Source organism: Peromyscus eremicus, chromosome 19 (genome assembly GCF_949786415.1).
Source record: "Peromyscus eremicus chromosome 19, PerEre_H2_v1, whole genome shotgun sequence".
Taxonomy (NCBI): Eukaryota; Metazoa; Chordata; class Mammalia; order Rodentia; family Cricetidae; genus Peromyscus; species Peromyscus eremicus.
The window spans coordinates 55,592,803-55,613,878 of NC_081435.1; the positions used below are offsets into that span (position 1 = coordinate 55,592,803).

General features: G+C 42.2%; 1 protein-coding gene and 1 long non-coding RNA gene across 4 annotated transcripts in view; one reads left to right on the forward strand and one right to left on the reverse strand.

Moving 5' to 3' along the window:
- Nucleotides 1–21,076, forward strand: part of LOC131895957 (nucleoporin SEH1) — a 117,820-nt gene that overhangs the window by 95,394 nt on the left and 1,350 nt on the right. The window contains exons 42-52 of one of the 2 annotated variants that reach the window (XM_059246508.1): nt 1,403–1,553; nt 4,949–5,151; nt 5,579–5,705; nt 7,994–8,099; nt 8,868–9,072; nt 11,441–11,520; nt 12,221–12,316; nt 15,838–15,957; nt 16,383–16,504; nt 18,029–18,158; nt 18,592–18,650. In XM_059246508.1, coding sequence (XP_059102491.1) covers nt 1,403–1,553; nt 4,949–5,151; nt 5,579–5,705; nt 7,994–8,099; nt 8,868–9,072; nt 11,441–11,520; nt 12,221–12,316; nt 15,838–15,957; nt 16,383–16,504; nt 18,029–18,158; nt 18,592–18,650 — 1,399 coding nt within the window. The remainder of the gene's footprint in view (nt 1–1,402; nt 1,554–4,948; nt 5,152–5,578; nt 5,706–7,993; nt 8,100–8,867; nt 9,073–11,440; nt 11,521–12,220; nt 12,317–15,837; nt 15,958–16,382; nt 16,505–18,028; nt 18,159–18,591; nt 18,651–21,076) is intronic. The other variant, XM_059246509.1, reaches the window with a different exon arrangement.
- LOC131895958 (uncharacterized) lies at nt 13,972–19,804 on the reverse strand. Of its 2 annotated transcripts, none has more exons than XR_009375333.1 (3): nt 18,578–19,804; nt 17,436–17,636; nt 13,972–15,019 (listed from the first exon to the last, which is right to left on the reverse strand). It is a non-coding gene; the product is annotated as an uncharacterized LOC131895958 (long non-coding RNA). The 2 variants fall into 2 exon arrangements; XR_009375334.1 differs by lacking the exon at nt 18,578–19,804 and adding an exon at nt 17,759–18,566.

The following is a 21,076-nucleotide window of genomic DNA, read 5'->3' on the forward strand; positions in this document are numbered from 1 at the left end:
TGTAAAAATGCATATATAATTTTAATACCATAATAATTTTTATAGTGTTGTTGATAGTAGTAAGAAGTTAGAAGTACCCTAAATGTCCAAGCATATAGGGTAGAATATTTATAGCCATTAGAACAGTGATACGAATTTGTGATAAATGTCATTTAATGAAAGTCTTCATTTATTAAGAAAATATCATTTAAAATTTTCATAGCAAAGTGTCATTTTGGTAAAATAATATGTAATTTATGTAAATAAAATGACACATGAATGTACACATTTAGGTTAAGGTCCATCTTTGCTACTTTAGAACATCATCCCTTCCTCAGGAAAGTTCTAGCTGAGAGCTAAGCTGCACTTTGCTGTGGACGTACTTAGTAGCATTGCAGCTGCGGTGAAGACGTGAACAAAAGCAGGTAGAGTAGGCAGTGGTTCGGAGTTGGCATAATTCCACCAGCTAGTGATAGTCCACTCACCTGCTGAATAAATGCAGACAGAGTGGAGAAGGTGGACCAGGATGAGGAAAGATGCTCCAGGGGAGCTCCTTGTCCAGAAATTCAAGAAGTGTGTTGTAAGAAGCGTTGTTTTGGTAAACCTATTAATAAATAAGAAACAACTACTCTCATAATTTGTAGTCATGGCATAGTTACTATAAATTTAAATTTACTACCTGGCATGGTGATACATGAATGTGATGCAAGCATTTGGGAGTAGATTCAGGAGGATCAGAAGTACAGGACCAGCCTTGGCTATATGAGATCCTGTCTCAAGAAAAACAAAACCAATTTACTGCTTAAGCATGATTTCCGTTTAAAATGTATAATTTTTAAAGGATAATAGAATGAAATACACTCCCTAGAGATGTTCATGATGTTCCCCCCTTTTTAATTAATCTAGAAACATTTAGTAATGCTAATAGTGACTGGTTCCTAGATTTGCAGAACTGGGAAACTTGCCTTTAGCCTTTTTGTGCTTCAGATTCCTCCTTTTAAATGTGTACCTCATAATACCTACCTCAAAGAGTCACTCTGGAAATTTAGTTAACCTGAAGAACTAGAAGAGTGCCTCGTTCACCATATATGCTTTGTGCCATACATATCTTGAAAAATGTTCATGTTTTAAGGCTCATGGTGTCCCTGAGATAGATGAGCACTGCTGTTCCAGATCACATTTGAGGGAACTAAAGCTCAGAGGCGTTTATCAAGTTGCCAAAGGTTACGGAGTAGCAAAGATGATCATTCATATTTGGGTCATAGTTTGTCAGTACTGGTGGACAGTCTGTACCAGTCAGTGGTATTGATAATTGAGATGCATCCTACCCCAACCTAAGGCAATAATATGGCTATATGTAATGTATTGTTTTGTGCTGTGCTTGCATGAGGATTTATGTGTTTCAAAGTGTATTCTTTTGCAGCGTGTGATCTTCCTCAGCGGCCTAATGATATTCAGCTCTTTTATGGAAGCATGCGTAAAATTACCCTGTCAGTAATTGGAGAATTCAGAGATTCCGTTTCTAGCAGAGAATTTCTTCAGCCTTCTTCTAGTGCTAGGTTGGAATCTAAAAGGTAAAACAAATAAATAAACAAATCTTTTGCTAGATTTCATGACTGATTCATACTGCAGCTCATCTTCTCCCCACCATGCCATGTTATTTTTTTCTCATTTTTTCCTACTTTTAAAGCTTAATTTGATTATTTAAGCTCCTAAAAAAAGTTCAAAAATAATAGTGCAGACAACTTCTGAAAACTCAGCACTCAGATTTCCTAGTTGTTAGCATATTTATGTTGCCATCTCTTTTTTATAGAAATTTTTGTCTTAGTCACATAACAGTGAACTGCAGGCATGAGTAACCCTGAGTTGCTAAAATTAGTCCCCATAGTTAATCTATCAGAGTTAGAACATTTAACATCAGGACAGTGATATCCGTAGTGCATGGACTCTGTTTATACATCTCTGTTAAAAATAAATCTCTCCAGTTAAATTATGGAAGAAGATCCTCTTTTCTCTTGTCTAGAATCCAAGTTTATATTACATTTTGATGAACTGTCTCCTCAGTAATGAGCTGTCCTTCCTTACCATTCATAGATGAGAGAGTATGAATGGATTATCAAATCAGGACCTCAGTCAAAGAATTCATAGTTAGGCTTTGCTGATAATTTGAGATCAGTTATCTGTGGTGCTTCCTAAGTACTTTTTGTATTAATGCCTGTGTTCTAGGCCAGTTTTACACAGATTCTCTGTATTGAGCATGTGGCAAAAGGGAGCTATTTTAAGCATGAAAGATCTGTTTTATAGTTTGGTAATTAAATAATTTATATGATAATTTTCAAAGAGCTATGTCCCATAGGCTCATAAATTTCAGGTTTCTTTCCCCAGACAGTTGTAAGCAGATGATACACTAGACATGCTATTACAGCATTCTGTAGATAGGGATTAGCATGCTGCCTATGAGATTACCACATCTGCCCAAGTCAGCTCTTTTTTTCCTGAGTTTTCCGAGTAAAAGTGAGAAAATAGTTTACAGGCCGGCTGTTGACCATTTTCCTACCAATGACTTTTCAATTTGCAAATTCAGCTTTGATGCTTTCAGCAGAACACCAAAGAAATGATGCTGTTTACTTTTTTTTTTTTGCATGCGTCTCACAGGTGGTATATGATGTTGACCCATCCTGGTGGTGTTTGTGTTTTGAACTGTGTAAACCATGCTAGCCTTGAATTCACAGAGATTTACCTGCCTCTAACTCCTGAGTTCTGTGATTAGAAGCATGTGCCACTGTGCTCAGCAGCAGTAATATTCTTAACTTTTTTTTTTTTTTTCAAGACAGGGTTTCTCTGTGTAGTTTTGGTGCCTGTCCTAGATCTCACTCTGTAGACCAGGCTGGCCTTGAACTCACAGAGATCCGCCTGGCTCTGCCTCCTGAGTGCTGGGATTAAAGATGTTCGCCACCACCACCCAAGTAATGTTCTTATTATTTGGTTAAAACTAGTCTTTTCAAGTTTCTCCACTACCAAGTTAATATCTTTCAAGCGAATATTCAGATATAGAGAATTATTTTGTTACTAAATTTTTTACATCTGTTGGTAATTGTTGCCTGATTCATGTTATTGCTATCATGGTAGCCAAAAGTATTTCTTTTTATTCTTTTTATATTCTATAGTTATTAGTTGGCTGTCCACTGTGAAGAAGAAGAGCCTTTTGTTTGTACTTAATAATAGGGTGGGCTTAGAGAGTCAGTGTGACTCTTGGGTCTCTCCTCTCATTCTGGTTCACTATTACTTTTGATGAGTCTCCCATCAGGCCTTGAGTAGTTTCTTACTCATTAGCACAGCAAGGTAGTCGAGGCTTATCTGACCCTACCCTTCTCTTAGAAGTACCTTTGTTTAGAAAATGACATTGGAAACCAGGGAATATCATTGGGTGTGCCCATTGTATTGTAGTGGAAGACCTAAGAAATGCATAGATTCATGTGTAAATCCACGTTTCTATATCTATTTCTATTCATAAATATGACAAAAAAGCAAACACGAGTTTATATGAGTGCCTCCAGTTCCTATCTAACACTATAGTATATCTTCCCCATAGTTATGTTGTTCTCTGATTAGCCCCATTACCCTCTTCTGCCGTAAGGTTTCACTCAGTCTCCCGGTGTCAACCAATGCATTGTATTTTGTCTCCCGTGCCCAGTGCATCCAGGCTTAGTGTCCGTGTGTTCAGTTCCATAGCCCACCCCCGCTGCCAGTAACCCTCCCACCTGCCGGGCACCTGCCCGCCTCTCTGTTCCTCTTCCTTTGCTTTAGTTCTGATCATTTTCAAAGGCATTTAAAGGAATAATTAAATAGAGCAGTTACATATATCACATAGTAAGAAATTGTTCTCAGTAAGTAGAAATGCCAAGAACCAACACTTGTTTCTCTGGTGCCGTGAGTCTGATTTGAAACCAAGGTGAGCGTGTGCTGGTAAGAAGAGGAAGGCAGGGATTCCCTCTGATTTTCTGTTCAATGTTGATTGTAAATAAAACTGCAGTTCATGTGTGGGGGCAGAATTGGGCACTGTGCGTTAAAACTTCAATTATGATTTGTGCTTTTGTGATAATTACAAACTAGGTTTGACTTAGAATTGTTCCTAAGGCTTCCTAGAAAATAGTAAGAGTCTTCTTGACTGTATTAGCGTTTTTCCAGAAGTCTTTGCTGTTTAAATGGATTTTGGTATCACCGTTGTGAAACCAGTTGTCATTGTGCAGTTAGAGATATGTTAAAAAGTAATTAGGTTTTTCTTTTTTTCTCTTTCTTCCTTCCTCCTCTCCCTTCCCCTACCCACTTACCTACTTCCTTCCTTCCTTCGTTCCTTCCTTCGTTCCTTCCTCCCTCCCTCCCTCCCTCCCTCCCTCCCTCCCTCCCTCCCTCCCTCTCTCCCTCCATCGGGTCTGACTGTGTAGCCCTGGCTGGCCTGCAATGCCTGTGTGGACCAGGATAGGATAGCCTCCGACTCACTGAAACTACTCGTCTCAGCCCCGAGGTGCTGAGGTTAAAGGCCTATTGAACCATGCTTAGTGAATTTGGTTTTTCTCTCTATTGGGCCATTTTCCAGTAAATTGTTTAAGAGATTTTTGATACAGAAGTCATGTAGGAAAAAAAAAAAAAAGATGTAGATCATCAAATAGTTTGATTAAAGTTACATTTTTTTTTTTTAATTCTCTGTCTTCTCTCTCCTGTAGTACTAGGGTCAGACCCCAAGGCGTTGTCATGCTTGGCAAGCACTCTATCTCAGAGCTACATCCCAAGCCCTATAAAGTACTTTTAAGTATATAAAATATGGAGACTTCATATTTACTAAACTATATATGACATATCATACCCTTTTACTTGTGTCATTTTTTTTATTTTATGAAGCTCTGATATAAAATGTGAAATAATTAAATTTGTTAGTATTTTTGATGTCTCTCTCTTTTCTGTTTTTAAGTGATTTTTCCAGTGAATCTGGAACGTCTGGAAAACAAAGTGGCAATGTCTCTTTGGATGTTTTACCAGTCAAAGGCCCTCAAGGTCCTCCTTTTCTCTCAAAAATTGCCCACCCAGCTCAGGACACACCAACCTCTGAAGAAAGGTGGGCTGTCCATCCGGAACACTTGATTCTGGTAGCTCCTCCTCCTTGTGAATACTTGGGTAAGAACTTCTCAGAAGTGCATTTAGGAGTAAGGGTTTGCATCTCTGTAGCTGCAGCTCCCACCCCTGAGACCTGACAGTTGGTCAGTACTCCACTAAGGAGCTCTACCTGCTACTTGCTGATGGAACCCTGAAAACTGTGGTTCCGGGCAGGAACACATGGTGCATCCATGATTCCCAGAGTGAAATCAGATGGGAGCCTTTCAGGTTACAGTCTCTAACCTGGCTCAGTGCAGCCAGTGTCTTTGTAGTTTCTAGGAGTTATTAAGAAGACACTTTAACACAGACTGGAAATTCCTATAATTGAACTGTTGAGAAAAGCAAAATTAGCTATTGTTGTACAAGTGCGTTTATTCAGGATTCAGTATTACTAACATTTGTATTATCACTATGGCTAAATGGAATTAACATTATTTATCTGTTACAGTAGGTGACATGGCAAAAACTGGACGTTTCCAGATTATAAATAACTCTGTTAGGGTACTGAAATTTGAGCTATACTGGCCAGCACATTGTCTGACAGTCACACCACAACATGGATTTATCACACCAGAGTAAGTATATTTTTGTTCTTTTCTGTGTTATTATTCAGATGCCATCATGGAGGCCTTCTTTCTCTCCCCCCCCCCCCCCCCCCCCCTTGAGACAGGGTTTCTCTGTGTAGCTCTGGCTGTCCTGGAACTTGATCTGTAAACCAGGCTGGCCTCAAAATCAGAGATTCATCTGCCTCCCAAATGCTGGGACTAAAGACGTGCCACCATGTCTGGCTTTTTGCAGGCCTTTTAAAACAAGGTATTCGTTATATATAATGAGTATAGAACATTATCATACATGTGTAAATATCTTATATATGTATTTTGACCTTATTTCCCTTCTGTTCCCACTCCCACTGATTTCTTTCCTCATCTCAACTGAAGGACCAGGTTATCTCATACAACTGTGTTCAGGGTTCAGTTGTAGAGCTCTTGCCTAGCATGTGTGAGGCCCTGGTTTCTGTTCCCAGAACTGCAGAAATAAGCAAATAAAGTTAATCAGTGGAGATTTGCCCTGTGCTAACAAAGTACACATCTTACTGTGTGACACACACTTTAAGAGATCATACACACAGCTAGGTAGGGGTACCCTAAGATGGAAAAGAGACGTGATTGGTGAGGAACAGAGACCCTGGAATGGAAGACATCAAAATGTTTCTGACACACTGTTCTGCCCACAGAATCACAGTGTAGGGAGTAAAGCCAGGTCTGTGGTGGGGTTGGCCAGCAGTCTCTCTCAAAGCCTAGCTGTTTTGCTTTCTCTCTCCTTGGTTTGAAATGAACATTGTTTTTTGTTTGTTTGTTGTATTTTTTTCTGAAGACATTTTTCAGCCAGAATTTTCTGATGTATAATGTTCTATATAAAATATCCTAAGAAGGAGTCTTTTTGGGTTCAGCTATTCCTACATAGGTACTGTCTACACACGACCTGATTACTGACAAGATGAAAACCACAGCTTTGCAGCTTTGCAGAGACTTTATCTGGTCAGAATGGAACTCTGTCATCTAAAGTGCTTAGTGTTTGTGATTAACAGCACTGCAGAAGAGCAACATGGAGTTCATTTACATTTGCAAAATTATGATTGCATATTTGTAGAGTTTGCTGGACTGGTGCTGTGAACTGATGTAAGGATAGGGTATTCAGAGTATACCTGGAGAAAAGCAATCAGCTCAGCTTGCACTGAGTGCTTATCACACGCAGCATTCCCTTGCTAGCTACTGAGTAAAAAGATAGGGATGACAGAACAGTTATTTTACAAATGACCCTGGGGGCCCCATAGATTAGCTGTTAGTCATGGAAAATCATTTTGCTATGCTATTTTTGACAAGTGTGGTTTTTTTTTTTTCCATAGACACAAGTCTGATCTCTTCATTTAAGCTTACCTTTAGGTCCTGGAAGAGAAATTTGAGAACAGAGAATATCAATAACTGGCTAATTAATAACCCCCTGTCCATTTTCCTCTAATACTTTCTTCCAGTTTACTGGAAAGTTAATTTGCTGTGTGCTGTAACCATATCATCCCTAATTATCAAGTGGCTCAGAGTTTGTGTAGTATGAATCTGTCTGGAATTGATTCTGAGGTGATATTTCTATTCAATGTTTTATACTAGAAAGAGTTTTTCCTTGGGCTAAGGGATTTGTACCAGTATATTTTTTGTTTGCCATTGTTGGGTACTGAGGCTAGATGAACCATATGAAAAAGTTGGGGCAAGAGCTAACCACATTCTTTGTTTTTTCCCAGCCACAGGAAACGATTGATGTAGATGAATTTCTAAACGGTCTTATTAAATAAGAAACACAGAGCCAAATATAGGGGTGAAAGCCTTAGAGATCAGGGAAATAGGGAGAGACACCAACCTTACCTCTCCAGCTCTGCAGCTACCAAAAAAGAGCTACTTCCTGTCTAACCTGTGCCTTTATTGCCTTGCTCTTCTGCCCGCTCATTGGCTCTTAGACCAGCTACTACCTCACTTCCTTGTCAGTGCCTGTCTATATAGACTTCTAGGTCTCTATGGTTGGTGGTACTGGAATTAAAGGAGTGTGTCACTATGCTTAGCTGTTCCCTAGTGTGTCCTTGAACACACAGAGACCCTACCTGCCACATGATCAGATTAAGGGCATGTGCCACCACTGCCTGACTTTTGTGTTAATGGCTTGCTTTGTCCTCTGATCTCCAGGCAAACTTTATTTATTAACATACAAATAAAATATCACCACAGATTGGTTATTGTAGAACAATATTTGTAACTTGTCATTACTACTGTAAAAGTGAAGAGTATTCTCAGTGTTCATTATTTTTTTTTTAAAGGAGTAAAATACAAATTCTTGTGAGTCCCAATTCTTCCCTGTCCACAAAACAATCAATGTTCCCATGGTCTGGCTTGATCTACGTACACTGTGATAATGGAGAGAAGGTATGTCTAAGTTATTTTTCTGAGCAACCAACATTCCTTTTATTTTGTAGCTTCAGTTTCACAGTCCTTAATAACTTTTACATTTTGGAAGTCAAATGAAACCCAAGTAGGTATACTTCTCAGAGCACTTTGTACAGAATTTTGCCATTAGTGATCTGAACAGTTTTATTGGGAGACAGGGATGGAAAATAAGGACCTAGAAACTATTGCAAATTATTTGCTTTAAAATCAAAAAGGAAGGAAAGAGGGAGGCAGGGAGGTGACATAGTGGGTAAGCACTTGCCTTCTAAGTGTCAGGACCCGAGTTCAGAGCCCCAGAGCCTGTGTAAAGACAGACACAGGAGTGTGCATCTGCTTAACCTAGGGCTCCCATAGCAAGATTCAAGGCAGAGGCAGGAGAATCCCTGGAAACTCACTGGCTTCTTAGCCAGTATACACAGTGACAAAGAAGAAGCCTTACTCAAAACAAGATAGAAGAGGAGTACCAACACCCCCGTGAGCGCTCAGGCACATGTGCATGCACACTCACACACCCATGCACACACATGCAGGGACAGTAGAGGAAGGAAGGAGGGAAGAAAGCTAATGCTGAGAGAGGAGCTAGAACCAAAGGATATACTTCTACTTCTTTGAGATCTGAATAAACTTCAATTTCTAAATTCATCAGTGTTTCATTTGTTTGGAATCTCTTTACCATAATTTAAAAACCAGAATGTGTCTTTTAAACTGGTAGTTACTTATGTGTCTTATTCATTTGACCTATTTCAGAAAATGGTAAAAGTTCAAATTCGAGAAGATTTGACTCAAGAACCTTTACCTCATTTGGCCTCCAGTACATTTGGAAATCTTGCCCCAGGACCTGAACCTTCCATTAGCCATTTGACAAAACCAATAACAAAACCACCTTCCACAAAAGTTGAAATTAGAAGCAAGACAGTGATTTTTCCTCCAACAGAACCTGGTAAAACCTCAGGTATTGTATCACAAAAGTTAGGTCAGTCAGATGTCAGCTGCTGTGTATAGTCTAGTGCTTTGCTTTTAATATAGCTGTGCAATTGTATACCAGGTCTCAAAACCAGGGCATCACACGTGTTAGTGCTTTGCTGCTGAGCTATACTTCTAGCCCCTTGTGCTGGAAGTTCATCTTAAGTAAATACATACAAAATTTACTCCTTATACTTTAAGGAGAAAATTATGGAGTCATTGGCAGTCATTTCAATAATGGGATGGATTTGGAAATACAATCTTAAACTCTGAAGCCTAGGCTCAAATAACTGTGTATTCCTGGTATTTAGGTATTATTGAATGGTCATTTGCTATCCTGTTCCAACCAGATCTCTAACCTAGTAATTGAAGAAGAAAGGAGATGGGTGTCTTAGGGTTCTATTGCTGTGAAGAGACACTATGACCACAGCAACATTTCCTGGGTCTGGCTTACAGTTCAGAGGTTTAGTCCATTATCGTCATGTTAAGTAGCATGGTGACGCACAGGCAGACATGCTGTTGAAGAGGTAGCTGAGAGTTCCTATCTGGATTGGCAGGCAGCGGGAAGAGAGAGTGCTCCTGGGCTTGGCTTGGGCTTCTGAAACCTGAAAGCCCAGCCTCTGTGACACACCTCCTCCAACAAGACCACACCTACTCCAATAAGGCCAAACCTCCCAATAGTGCCACTTTCTATGAGCCTACGGGGGCCCTTTTCACACCACACCACAGTGTAGATGCAAGACCAAGGCTCTGATACTGATAGATATTTAGGTCCTCATTAGGCTGGCTTCCCTGCTTATTCCCCATGTCTCAAGGGACTGTTGTAACCATCACTTTCTTGGGGCATACTTAGAGTAGATTCAGTCATTCATTTGTTCAGTTTTGAACAGATTTGTTCAGCAATGAACATGGTCTTTACCATCCAGTAGGTACTCTGTAGTTAATGTCTCTTTTACCTTTTCCTCTCAGACTTTTGCTAAATGAATAGTATTATTTGGGTGTTCTAGAAAAGATTTGGGTCCGTGTCTCACTGAGACATATAGTACTTTTCATTGACTTTGTTTCCTTCTTTGTAGGCCTCCTGGATCTTACTATTTACCTCAGTAGCTCACTCTGCTCTCACTCTATCTTAAGACCATCCCTGTCTTTCCCCTGCTTCAGGGATTTCAGTCTTTCCAACCTTGTTGAAGTCTCCATTCCAAGGTCCACAGCCTTTGTGGCCTTACCACCTCTTTTCCTGACTCCTTGAGTCCTATGGCCTGTCCTGATAATCATAGCCTTCCCCCCTTCCCCTTGACTCCTGTGCCTTCTTGTTAAACCTTGGTCAGACCTAGCTGTCTGGCCACTCGTGTCCCCACTCCAGCGAGTGTCAGGGCATCACTGGACAAAACCATATAGGCTTGCTGACAGATTCACAGTCCCAGATGTCCCTTTATCATGTGTTCTCACCAGCAGTCCATGTCCCAGCTGTTCCTTGACTTTGCCTCACACAGAGAGAAGTCATCAGGCTAAATGAAATCTGTTTTCTGTCATAAAGGAAGCCTTCTGCTTTTAAATCTAGTCAAAGCCATCTACTCTGCTTTCTCAGGACTCTCCCTGCCCCCACCCCTTCCTCTTGCCCTCCTTTTCTCCTTCTTTGTTGGCTCCTTTTAGTGAGCCCACAGTGTGTGCTACCATCACAGACACCTTTACCCCTACCCCCTCATCTTTGTCCATAACTGCTACCTTCTCAGCACACCCTCTGTGGAAGGGTCCTGCTCCCTGCCTTCCCTTTCTTGGTTTGGTTAGGTGCCATCACGAGGCCTGGCCAGCTTGATCAGAGCTATTTTGCTGTATCCGTAGCTTCTTAGGTGACGCTGTCCCTTCCTCCATGGACTTTTCACACCTAGGGTACTGGTGATACTATCTCCTGGATTTTCCTGCTCCGTTCCTTTCAGAATTTCTGAGACTCTTGAATCCCGGCTTCTGAAGTTACATCTGAGCCCTGGGCCCACTTACACCCTCCTGCCACCCATGCCCTTCCCCCTTCTTTCTAGTCTCCCTGAGCAGTGGCCTGTAAACAGACTAATGACTGCTCTTTGCTCAGGTGATGTGTTCTTAGAGGTGTCGGACCCAGGACAGAACCTTCTTCTCTCTAGTCTGACCATGTGAATCATTGACACCTGTCTTCCCATTGTATAATTGTGTTCTCTTGTTTCAGCCCTTCAATATCTTTGCATTTTTCTTTGAAGAAAAAAATATCTCTGATTCTCTAGAAACTTCTGTAGTTTCTACTTGACTGTAAGGTCATGAGGTTTTTCACAGAGCTGCTTGCCACTAGCGTCTCAGAGTACAAATGTGCATTTTTTTCTTTTCAGAGAACTATCTGGAACTGGAGAATTGTGGCCCCACAAATGTGAGGTGGCACCTGTCATCTTTTGCTCCCCCGTATGTCAAGGTCAGTCATCTAAACTGTTCAGACTGTGGGCTGTTTCAAACCCTGACTATAGGGTTGGGGATTTAGCTCAGTGGTAGAGCGCTTGCCTAGCAAGTGCAAGGCCCTGGGTTCAGTCCTCAGCTCTGAAAAAACAACAACAACAACAACAACAAAAATAAAAAACCCTGACTACAAGTACAGGTTGAGATGCTGGTTGTTTGTTCCACCACTTTATGCACTGGTGTTTTTCTGTAGGTGGGGATGGCCTTTACCCATGCTTTTTCACCAGATAATTCTGAGAGTCAAATTAGAAAGCTTTTTTTAAAGTGTAAAACATACAAAAATGCTTGCTCCATTTAATTTTCCTAGTTCTGATTTTTACCTGAAATAAATTAGTTTGAGAAATGTGAAGGGTTTTATTATTGAGCCCCACGTGTGCACACCCTACTTCCTTTCCACGTGCACCGTGTTTTGTGTTCACTCATTGCTGTTCCTTCTGTCATGTTTCAGTCCCTGGGAGCTGCTGATGTAATGGCATGGGCGGAGCTTTCCTAGGAATGTACTGATGGTTCTTGACCTGTTTTTGAGATGGATTTGTCCTGTCCTCCATTACTATAAGAACAATGGGATCTTTTTTATTAATTTATTATATTATGAGATTCTTTATCATTTGAATAGTAATTAAATAGCCATTTAATTATTTAAAATGATTATTTTCCAGGGAGTTGATGAAACTGGAGATGTTTTTAGAGCTACTTACACAGCATTCAGATGTAAACCTATTTCTGGCACACTGGAAGGCCATGGAATCCAAAAGGTGAGTTGTGGAAGTTTTTCATAGACAGCTGGTAAGAACATGATATTATTCTATGAGGAATGAATCATGTGACCTGGTCACTTCAGACCAGAGCTGGCCTCAGAGCCAGCTGTCCACTGGAGAAGAGGTCTGCTGGCACAAGCGCACTTCCGTTGTGCTGTGGTAGGAAGTCTACTGAGCAGCATCCAGTTTGCTGACAGGGATTACAGCTGCGAGCGTTCAGTCAAGACAGTAGTCTACCTGCCAGCCATGGCCATTGAAACCCGATTCTACGTCACAGCATAGTTATCAGGATATTTTCATGGGCAGCAAATCCTTCCAGCTGTTGTGAGCTTTTATTATTTTCAAAGGATGACTTTTTAAAAAATTATTTCTTTTATTTTTGAGATAATATACTTACATTGTTTCCTTCTTCCCCTCCTCCCTCCAAGAACTCCAAAACCAAGGAGTTCTTACTCTCTTTCAAATTCATGACCACTGTTTTCATTGTTTGTTACATACATAATCCTACTCAAAACCTTAGCTAGAGGTCTAGAGAAATGGCCCGGTGGTTAGGAGCACTTCGGGCTCTAGCAGAGGACCCAGGTTTGTTTCCCAGCACCCATCTCTGCTGAGATGTCCATTTGTGACTGAGCACTCCCTGCATAATGACTCCTGGCATTCTGACCATTTGTGAGTTTCTACAGTAACCACCATCCGCTGCCCAAAGAAACTTCTCAGATGAGATCTCAGGGCTACACACACTGTGGCTAGAGAGCCAAGAATTCTTTCCTATCTATCTATCTATCTATCTATCTATCTATCTATCTATCTATCTATCTTTACTTAGAAATGTAAGCTCCGTGGTATTTTTTATTTTATATTTTGCTGTTGTCTGACTTTTCCTAGGGAAATGTGAATAAATAGACTTTCAGTCTAGAGAGGACACTGACAATAAATAATTGCACCTAGTCTAGCCTGGTGAATTGAGTTACTAAATAGGAATATAGGGTGACTCCTGGAAAAATAGCAGTTGTGTGCAGTAGACTTTTGAAGTATTGACCACTGTGATATAAGAGTTGAATGAGGGGTTGGGGATTTAGCTCAGTGGTAGAGCGCTTAAGGCCCTGGGTTTGGTTCTCAGCTCTGAAAAAAAAAAAAAAAAGAATCAAATGAGGTAATAAACATGAAAGTTTTGGGGGTGTGTATTGAGTGTGTGGTGTGCTGTAATGCTGATTGTTTTTTCCTCTTTGTTATACTTAGAATTTAGTTTTTAAAGAGGCATGACTCTCAGTGTTTTAGAGCAGTTGCCTGTTTTATACCTATACAGGATGTCATTGTTTTCAAGCTTGTCGCCTCCTCTTCATTGTGTGTTCGACCCCCTGGACTGGTGCTCTCGCCTGGGCCTCTTCTGCCCGTCCCTCTAAGCCCTCAGAATCTGGGTTATTATCCTTATGCTCTGCAAGGCAAGAATGAGGTCACTTACATGTTTTAATGTTTTAGTCCAGACTTGGAGATACTAACTTATTATGGTCACTGTTCTTTGATAAAGCCAAGGCTTAAACACTGATTTTTATAAAGCACTGCTTTAAAATATTGTCACATGGTTATAGTGAGATGGTAAGTTCTCTTGTCCCAGGATATCTAAGAATGAAGTGGGCCAACAGTGGAGGGAATCAGGGTCTCAGAGGGAGCTTTATTTGCCACATGGGAGCAACAACTTCAGTGGGAACGTGGACTGCAGCCCTGTGCATTAGATAAGGTACCAGCCCAGAGACCGTACCAAGTGATACAGCTTGAAGCCTTCACAGGGTCTCGGGATGCCAACCAACAATAGTTCCATGCAGAGCGAATCTGCAGAAAGCAGGTCACAGCTGCAGAAATGGATTCCTGTTTGAGTCTTGGAGGCTAAGGCAAGAACAAGTCCCCCCACCTGCAGTTGGAAGTTGAATCTTGGAGGGCAGAGCATTAGGAGTTCCTGTGAGTCCCTTACTTGAGGCAGAAACTGCCATTGCAGCAAGCCACCGATGGGTTGGTCTTGACGGCAGTCTTCTTTCCTGGCTGCAGAGCAGGCTGCGTGGATCCTGGCTGGGAGCCAGGCTCTGAGGTCTTCCTTCTCTTCCTCCTCAGGCAATCTGACCCATATATCTGACTCTCCTGAGCTCTCCCTCCCATCAAACCCAGAAGGAGAAAGAGAAAGCTTACCAAAACTCAAGGGTATACTCAGTCAGATCAGTAGGCTCTGTTCCCTGCCACTGAGGTGGTAGGGAGGCACATACTTAGCTGTCAAAGGAGGCACCCCTTGTTTTCCTCAGCTGTAGGCGGCTAATGACCTTTGCAGAGAGGGACAGCTCCTGCGTTCTCCACCAGGAGCCATTTTGTTGCTGTGGTGGTGGTGGTGGTGGTCCTCCTCGATGCGCCTGCGCTCCACTCCAGCTGCATTATCAGTTTTTGTTTGGTAGGGTTTGCCTTATTCCTAGCCACCACTGCAGTGTCCCTGGGATCTTCCCCACCTCATCAGGCTGCCAGGCATAGCTTGCTGCTTTGGGGGATTCTTGCATGGGTTCAGTGGCAGCTGGGATTTGTGTGTGTGAGCTTCATTTCCCTTGCTGCCTTAGCGGCTGCAGGGAAGCCAGCACCTGACAGTTGGAAGGTGGCAGCTCAGTTGTTGGTTGCTGGGTTCCATCCAGCCGGTTGTGACTGAGGGCCGCCTTTGGACACAGCCTGTAAGAGAAGCAGGGGTTTTGTGGTTGCTGCTGTGCAGGTTGTCTTCAGACCCCGGGTACTGCATACTGCTGCAGAGCTCAGATCACTGTTTGAAGCCTTTCTCCTGCTGTCACCAGCCAGCATTGCCTTTGGGGGTCCCTTAAGCCTCATCAGTTGAACATCGCAGGTTGTGCATGAGCAGGTTGATGTATACCTAAGCTCTGTAAGCAGGACAGCTAGCTCTGACTAGCATTCTGAATTACTTACTGTATGAGCTGTTCTAACCTAGCACCATTTGCTTTATTGTGCTGGTCACCCTAACCTTCCGCTGTTCTCGTGTCTGCACTGAGAAGGCCTCCATGACGAGGTTGAAGGAGTAGATTGTTTCCGTGGTGAGATTTTCCTCCAAAAAAGCATATACTGCACATTTGAGGGAAATGTTATATATAGCTTTGAAAGTTACATATTTTGGATATGTTATACTATGATAAAATTGTCAAATCCTTCTTTTAAAAGTATTTTATTAGTTTATGTATATGAGTGTTTTTTTTTTCCCCGTTTATATTTGTGTACCATGTGCATGCAGTGCCTGAGGAGGCCAGAAGAGGGCCCCAGATCCTCTAGAACAAGAGTTAGGGATGGTTGTGAGCCATCACATGGGTACTGAGAATGGAACCTGGGTTCTCTGCAAGAGCACTGAGCCATCTTTCTAGCCCTCAAATCCAATTTTTCCAGGGGGGTGGTGGGGGGGGGAACTAGCCAATATAAATGTATTTGCTCTTTTACTTGGTTTACACTAAACTTTGTTTAAAGTTGGGATCTTGTGTGTTATGTAGGTCTCCATCATGTTTCTGCCCAGAGACAGAGGGGATTATGCCCAGTTTTGGGATGTTGAGTGCCACCCTGCTAAAGAGCCTCACATGAAACACACATTGAGATTCCAGCTCTCTGGACAGGTGAGTATTGTCCTAGATACAATAAGCGATGATTGTGTATATAAGTGGAAAAACATCTGAAAATACATAATAATTTCCCGATATGGTTTCATTTCCAGTAATTTGTTGTAGCCTTATATCCTAAGTTTCTTATCAGTCAACTGACATCTTTGCAGTCTGCTTTTGGGTCTATTGTCTATACTGCACATGCCCTCATGTTTGACTTAATTATGTAAGCTGCTGTCTATATGTATGTGTGTGTATGGGAATTTGCATTGGGGCAACAGAATTAGACATTATGCAGAACAGAGTTTGCAGTTCAAGGGATTTAAAAATAATCATGTCTTCACAGTTTTTTAAAGAAAATAATTCCCATAAGGAAATGTCCTTGCTTTCTGGAGTATTCACCTTTTCTCCTTCCACTTGGTGATTGTTTTTCTACACAGAGCATCAGAGCAGGAAATGATTCTGAAGACTCATACTCCTCCGGAGATACCCTCATTAAAGTAGATCCTGCAGTCATGTCCTTGAGGCTTGCTGTGCCTGAGACATCCACTGGCATCCCTGGGTGTGTACATTGTGTCCCTCCTGAGAGTTTCTGCCCGTGTCAGTGAGATAAAGGTGTAGCACTAACATCCCTTTGCACTTACAAGAGTCACCTCCACGCTCTTCTGTTCGTATGTATCTCTGTGCAGTCCTGTATGTCCTGGAACTTACAGATCCGCCTGTCTGCCTGCCTGCCGAGGGCTGGGATTAAAGGCGTGCACCACTAAACTTGACTTTTATGTACATTTCTGAGGATAAATATTTTTATTCATTTTGGATAAAAATAACTAATTATTACCCAAAACTGCTGGATCACATGATAAGCATGTTTAGCTTTAAAACAAGTTGGCAACTAATTTCCCCCAAAGTGTTTGTACTATTGTATATTCCCGTAAGAAGAGTGTGAGCGTAGATTCTGGGGCCGGAGAGATGGCTCAGCAGTCAAGAGCACTTGCTGTTCTTGCAGAGGACTGGAGTATGGTTCCCAGCGCCCTTGTCAGTGCCCCCCTCTGTCCTCCACGGGTACTGCACACACAGGCCCTTACATAGACATAGACATATGCACACAAGTAAAGACAATCAAAATCTTAAAGTTGGGGTTTGTTTGTTTGTTTTGGCCAGGCTAGCCTACATTTGCTGTGTAGCTGAGGATGATGTTAAACTTGTCATCTCTTACCTCCACCTCCCAAAGAAGTGGGGTTACAGCCATCATGCCCAGATTGAAAGTTCATCATTGTTATTATTTTTTTAAGATTTATGTTATTTTTATTTGATGAATATGTGTGCTTGTGTGAGTTTTTGCCACTTAAGTGCAGGTGTTCTTGGAGTCCAGAATAAGGCATCAGATCCCTTAGAACTGAGTTCCTAGGCAGTTGTGAACCACCATGTGGGTGCTAAGAACAAACTCAGATCCTCTAACAGAGCAGGAAGTGTTCCTAACTACTGAGCCCTACCTCCAGCCCTGAAAGTGCGTCATCTTTCTGCTGTCCGATTCTCTGTTCATCTCATATTCTTTGAACTCTGATGCTAAACAATGCTAAAGATGGTGGTGGTAGGTTGCTTTGGTCTTGCCTCCACAGTTTTCAGATGAGGGAGGCGGGGGCTGACAGTCCTGTCTTCACACTGTTGAGTTGGGTCATAAGCCCCGAGAAGTCCTGGGGAAGTAAACAGGAAAAGTGGCAGACAGCTGCTGGGGACAGTGTCATGCCAACAGATTGAAGTCCAGAGAGAGGCAGAAAGTCAGTGTATAGAATCAGGACTGAAACAGATACAGTACCCCCATTTCCATGGGAAAGGCCCAGGGTCTCAGAGAGCTCAGCATCTTTGGAGGTATGAGTGGTCCAGGTGACCAGAACTGAAGCGGAAATGAGGACGAAGGCACTTCCCCGTGCCTCTAACCCAGCACTCCTGAAGATCCTCCCTGTGGCGTTAGTGCATAGACCAGATGAGCTCCAGTACAGGAGTCTCTGATTACTCCATAATGGAGTGCATGGAAACATTGCTACAGACTGAGTAATGGCCTGTCATTGTAACCCTGTCCCCAAAGCAGGCAGCTTGACTCGAGTCACTGTGGAGTCTATGCCCCGAAGGATGTCTACATGTTCCTGCCAACCAAACTTGGGGAATCCAGGACCCTGAAAGTCAATTTGCGAAATAATTCTTTTTTAACTCATAAAGTAAGTTGAAAATGTTATTGTGGGCTTCCAAAAGGTCATTTTTAATGATTAGAAATATATTCTATAATATTTTAATTGTAATGCATTAATTTTTAAAAATGCTTTAATACTGTCTCTGAAAAGAAATTCATTTGCAGTTCATGATCTCTTATCTAAAAATCAAATTTAAAGAATTTTAACCTTTTTTTTTCTTCTGTATCCTCTATCACACAGTACATTTCTAGGTAACATTTACATTAGTCAAAACTGGAGAAAATTCACGTTAAAACTCTTTTAAAAATGTGTTCCTATTTACACAACTCTCTGTTGTCCTGCCTAATTTTTGTGGCTGAATCTAAATTTATGCAGTTTATCTTTTAAGCAAAGCCAGGTTTTATGTATGACAAATACCAAATTTTCCTACTGTCACAAAATGTTACCTGTTCACTTCCAGCTGAAGTTTTTGAGCCCCAGAGAGCCTTTCTACATCAAACACTCCAAATACTCTTTGAGGTGAGTTTATCAAGAAAGCCCGTGTTCTTCTGAGGGTACAGGGCCTGCTTTGGGGTTGAAGGCAGGAGGAGGTTCCTCTTTACAGCTTCTCTTCCTGGTGCTGGCAGCGAGGAGCTCTCTGCTCACTTTCACAAGTAGCCAGGGAAGTGGAGACTCTGCCTAGAGTGTGTCATTGGTCCCTGTGGGTCACTTGACAGTGTGGCGGCCACAGGCTGTGCTCCAGTGCTAACCCCTCTGGCTTGTAGCTTAATAACCTCACGGCTAACTGGTAGAATAGTTCCTGCTTCAGATGTTGTTTTCACTGGTCACTTCTGAGGCCATGAGTTGAAGTTTTCACTGATTGATTCAAAAGTTGTGCAGTGAATTGGGGAAGCATTTGTTGTGATGTTTCCCAGTTCTCATCCGTCAGTTGTCGCTGAGTTAGGCCTAAGACTAGACCTTGTTGTCTTCTTACCCAGAGACTCATGGTTTTGTTTGTTTGTTTGTTTTTGAGCCATTACAGGCGTAAGACAGGCCTTAAGGGCAGGGCCACAGGCATTCAGTCTGTTCCTGGTAATAGAATTAGTTATCTTTGAGACACTACACAATATTCATTAAATATTGACATCTCCTAAGTTCCAATGTAATTTTGACAGTTGAAGTGTCAGATGATTTCATGTTTTTGCTTCATCTCAGTTTTTAACAAGATGTAGTTTGTCTGTGTGAAGCTGCCTGCAATCAGTCCCACTTTGCTGCTGCTTGTAGATTCTTATAGCTTGCACTACAGCAGCCACAGTAGGAACTCATGAGAAATACGTATGTTTATATGAGATAGCACTTTACTCAGCTTCCAAAAACCAGTTTTTAAATGTAGGAAGTATAGACGGTCATAGTGGCACACCCCTGTCATTTCTTGTACCTTGAGAGCTGCAGCAGATGGAAGCTTGTCCTGGACTGTGACAGGTCTAAGACAGACATGATGAGACTCTGTCCTTAAAAAAAAGTGCACCTTGCTAACACAGGTAAAAGTAAACATTATAATTGAGGTGAATTGTGTTGTGGACTTGTTGTCCTAGAGCTAGAAGATGGCATAGTTGAGCCCCGTGTTTGTATACAAGCTGAGTGTCTTAGTTACTTCTCTCCTAGCCAAGGCAAAACACCTGACAACACGGCCACTGAAGGAGGAAGGGCTCACTTCACCTCACGGAGGCAGGATTGTGAGGTAGCTAGTCACACGGCATCTGCAGTCAGGAAGCCAGAAAAGAGATGACTGCTGGTGCTCAGCTTGCTTGCTTGGTACTCGATCCAGGATCCAGCCCATGGATTGATGCTGTGCAGAATTCATGTGGGTCTTCCATCTAAGGCTACCCCATCCTGTCTGATTGACAGTATTAACCATCCCATCATACTGGATCTAAAGAAACTTAGAAACCTGAGAGAGTATGCCAGTTTTTTTTTTTTTTTTTTTTAGGACTAATTTTATTTGTAATTATGTATAAGAGGAGAGGGTATGGGTGTGTGTATACTACACATGGAGATAAGAGGACAACTTTTTAGCAACTAGTTCTCTCCTGCTTTCTAAAAAGATTGATTTATATTTTCTGTGTATGAATCCTTGCCTGCATGTGTAACTTGTGTGCCTGGGACCAACTAATGCAGAGAAGGGCATTGGATCCCCTGGAATTGGTGTTACAGATGTTATGAGCCTCCATGTGGGTGCTGGGTATTGAACCCGGGTCTGCTGCAAGAGGCAGCAGGTGCTTTTAACCACTGAGCCATCTCTCCAGCCCAGCATGCTCTTCTGCACCCGAAAGCCAGTAGAGGTTTCATTAGGAAGACACTGTTAGTGAGAGTCTGTGCTGCTTCTGATCATCAAACCTCAGAGCGTGTCACTCTGGGAAGCGACGAGGATGAAGGAAGGGCCTCACCGTGAGGGAAAGTCTAAAAGCTCCCAGCTTTGACGTAGAGTGATTAACCAAAGCTGATGGCTGCATATGGGCAGGCCGTGCATAAAGAGCAGACAGATCGTTCACCACAGCCATACAATGTATCTAGGGACACAGTTTTGTTTGGTGTAGGTTTTTGAGACAAGGTTTCTCTGTGTAACAGCCATGGCTGTCCTGGAACTCTATAGACCAGGCTGGCCTAGAACTCAGAGATCCATCTACCTGCCTCCCAGTGCTGGGTTTAAAGGCATGTGCCACCACTGCCGGGCTAGGGGGGCACAGTTTTATGTTCAAGAACAAGCCTCCGTTAATATTGCTCTTGCCGGGCGGTGGTGGCGCACGCCTTTAATCCCAGCACTCGGGAGGCAGAGCCAGGCGGATCTCTGTGAGTTCGAGGCCAGCCTGGGCTACCAAGTGAGTCCCAGGAAAGGTGCAAAGCTACACAGAGAAACCCTGTCTCGAAAAAAAAAAAAAAAAAAAAAAAATATTGCTCTTAAACAT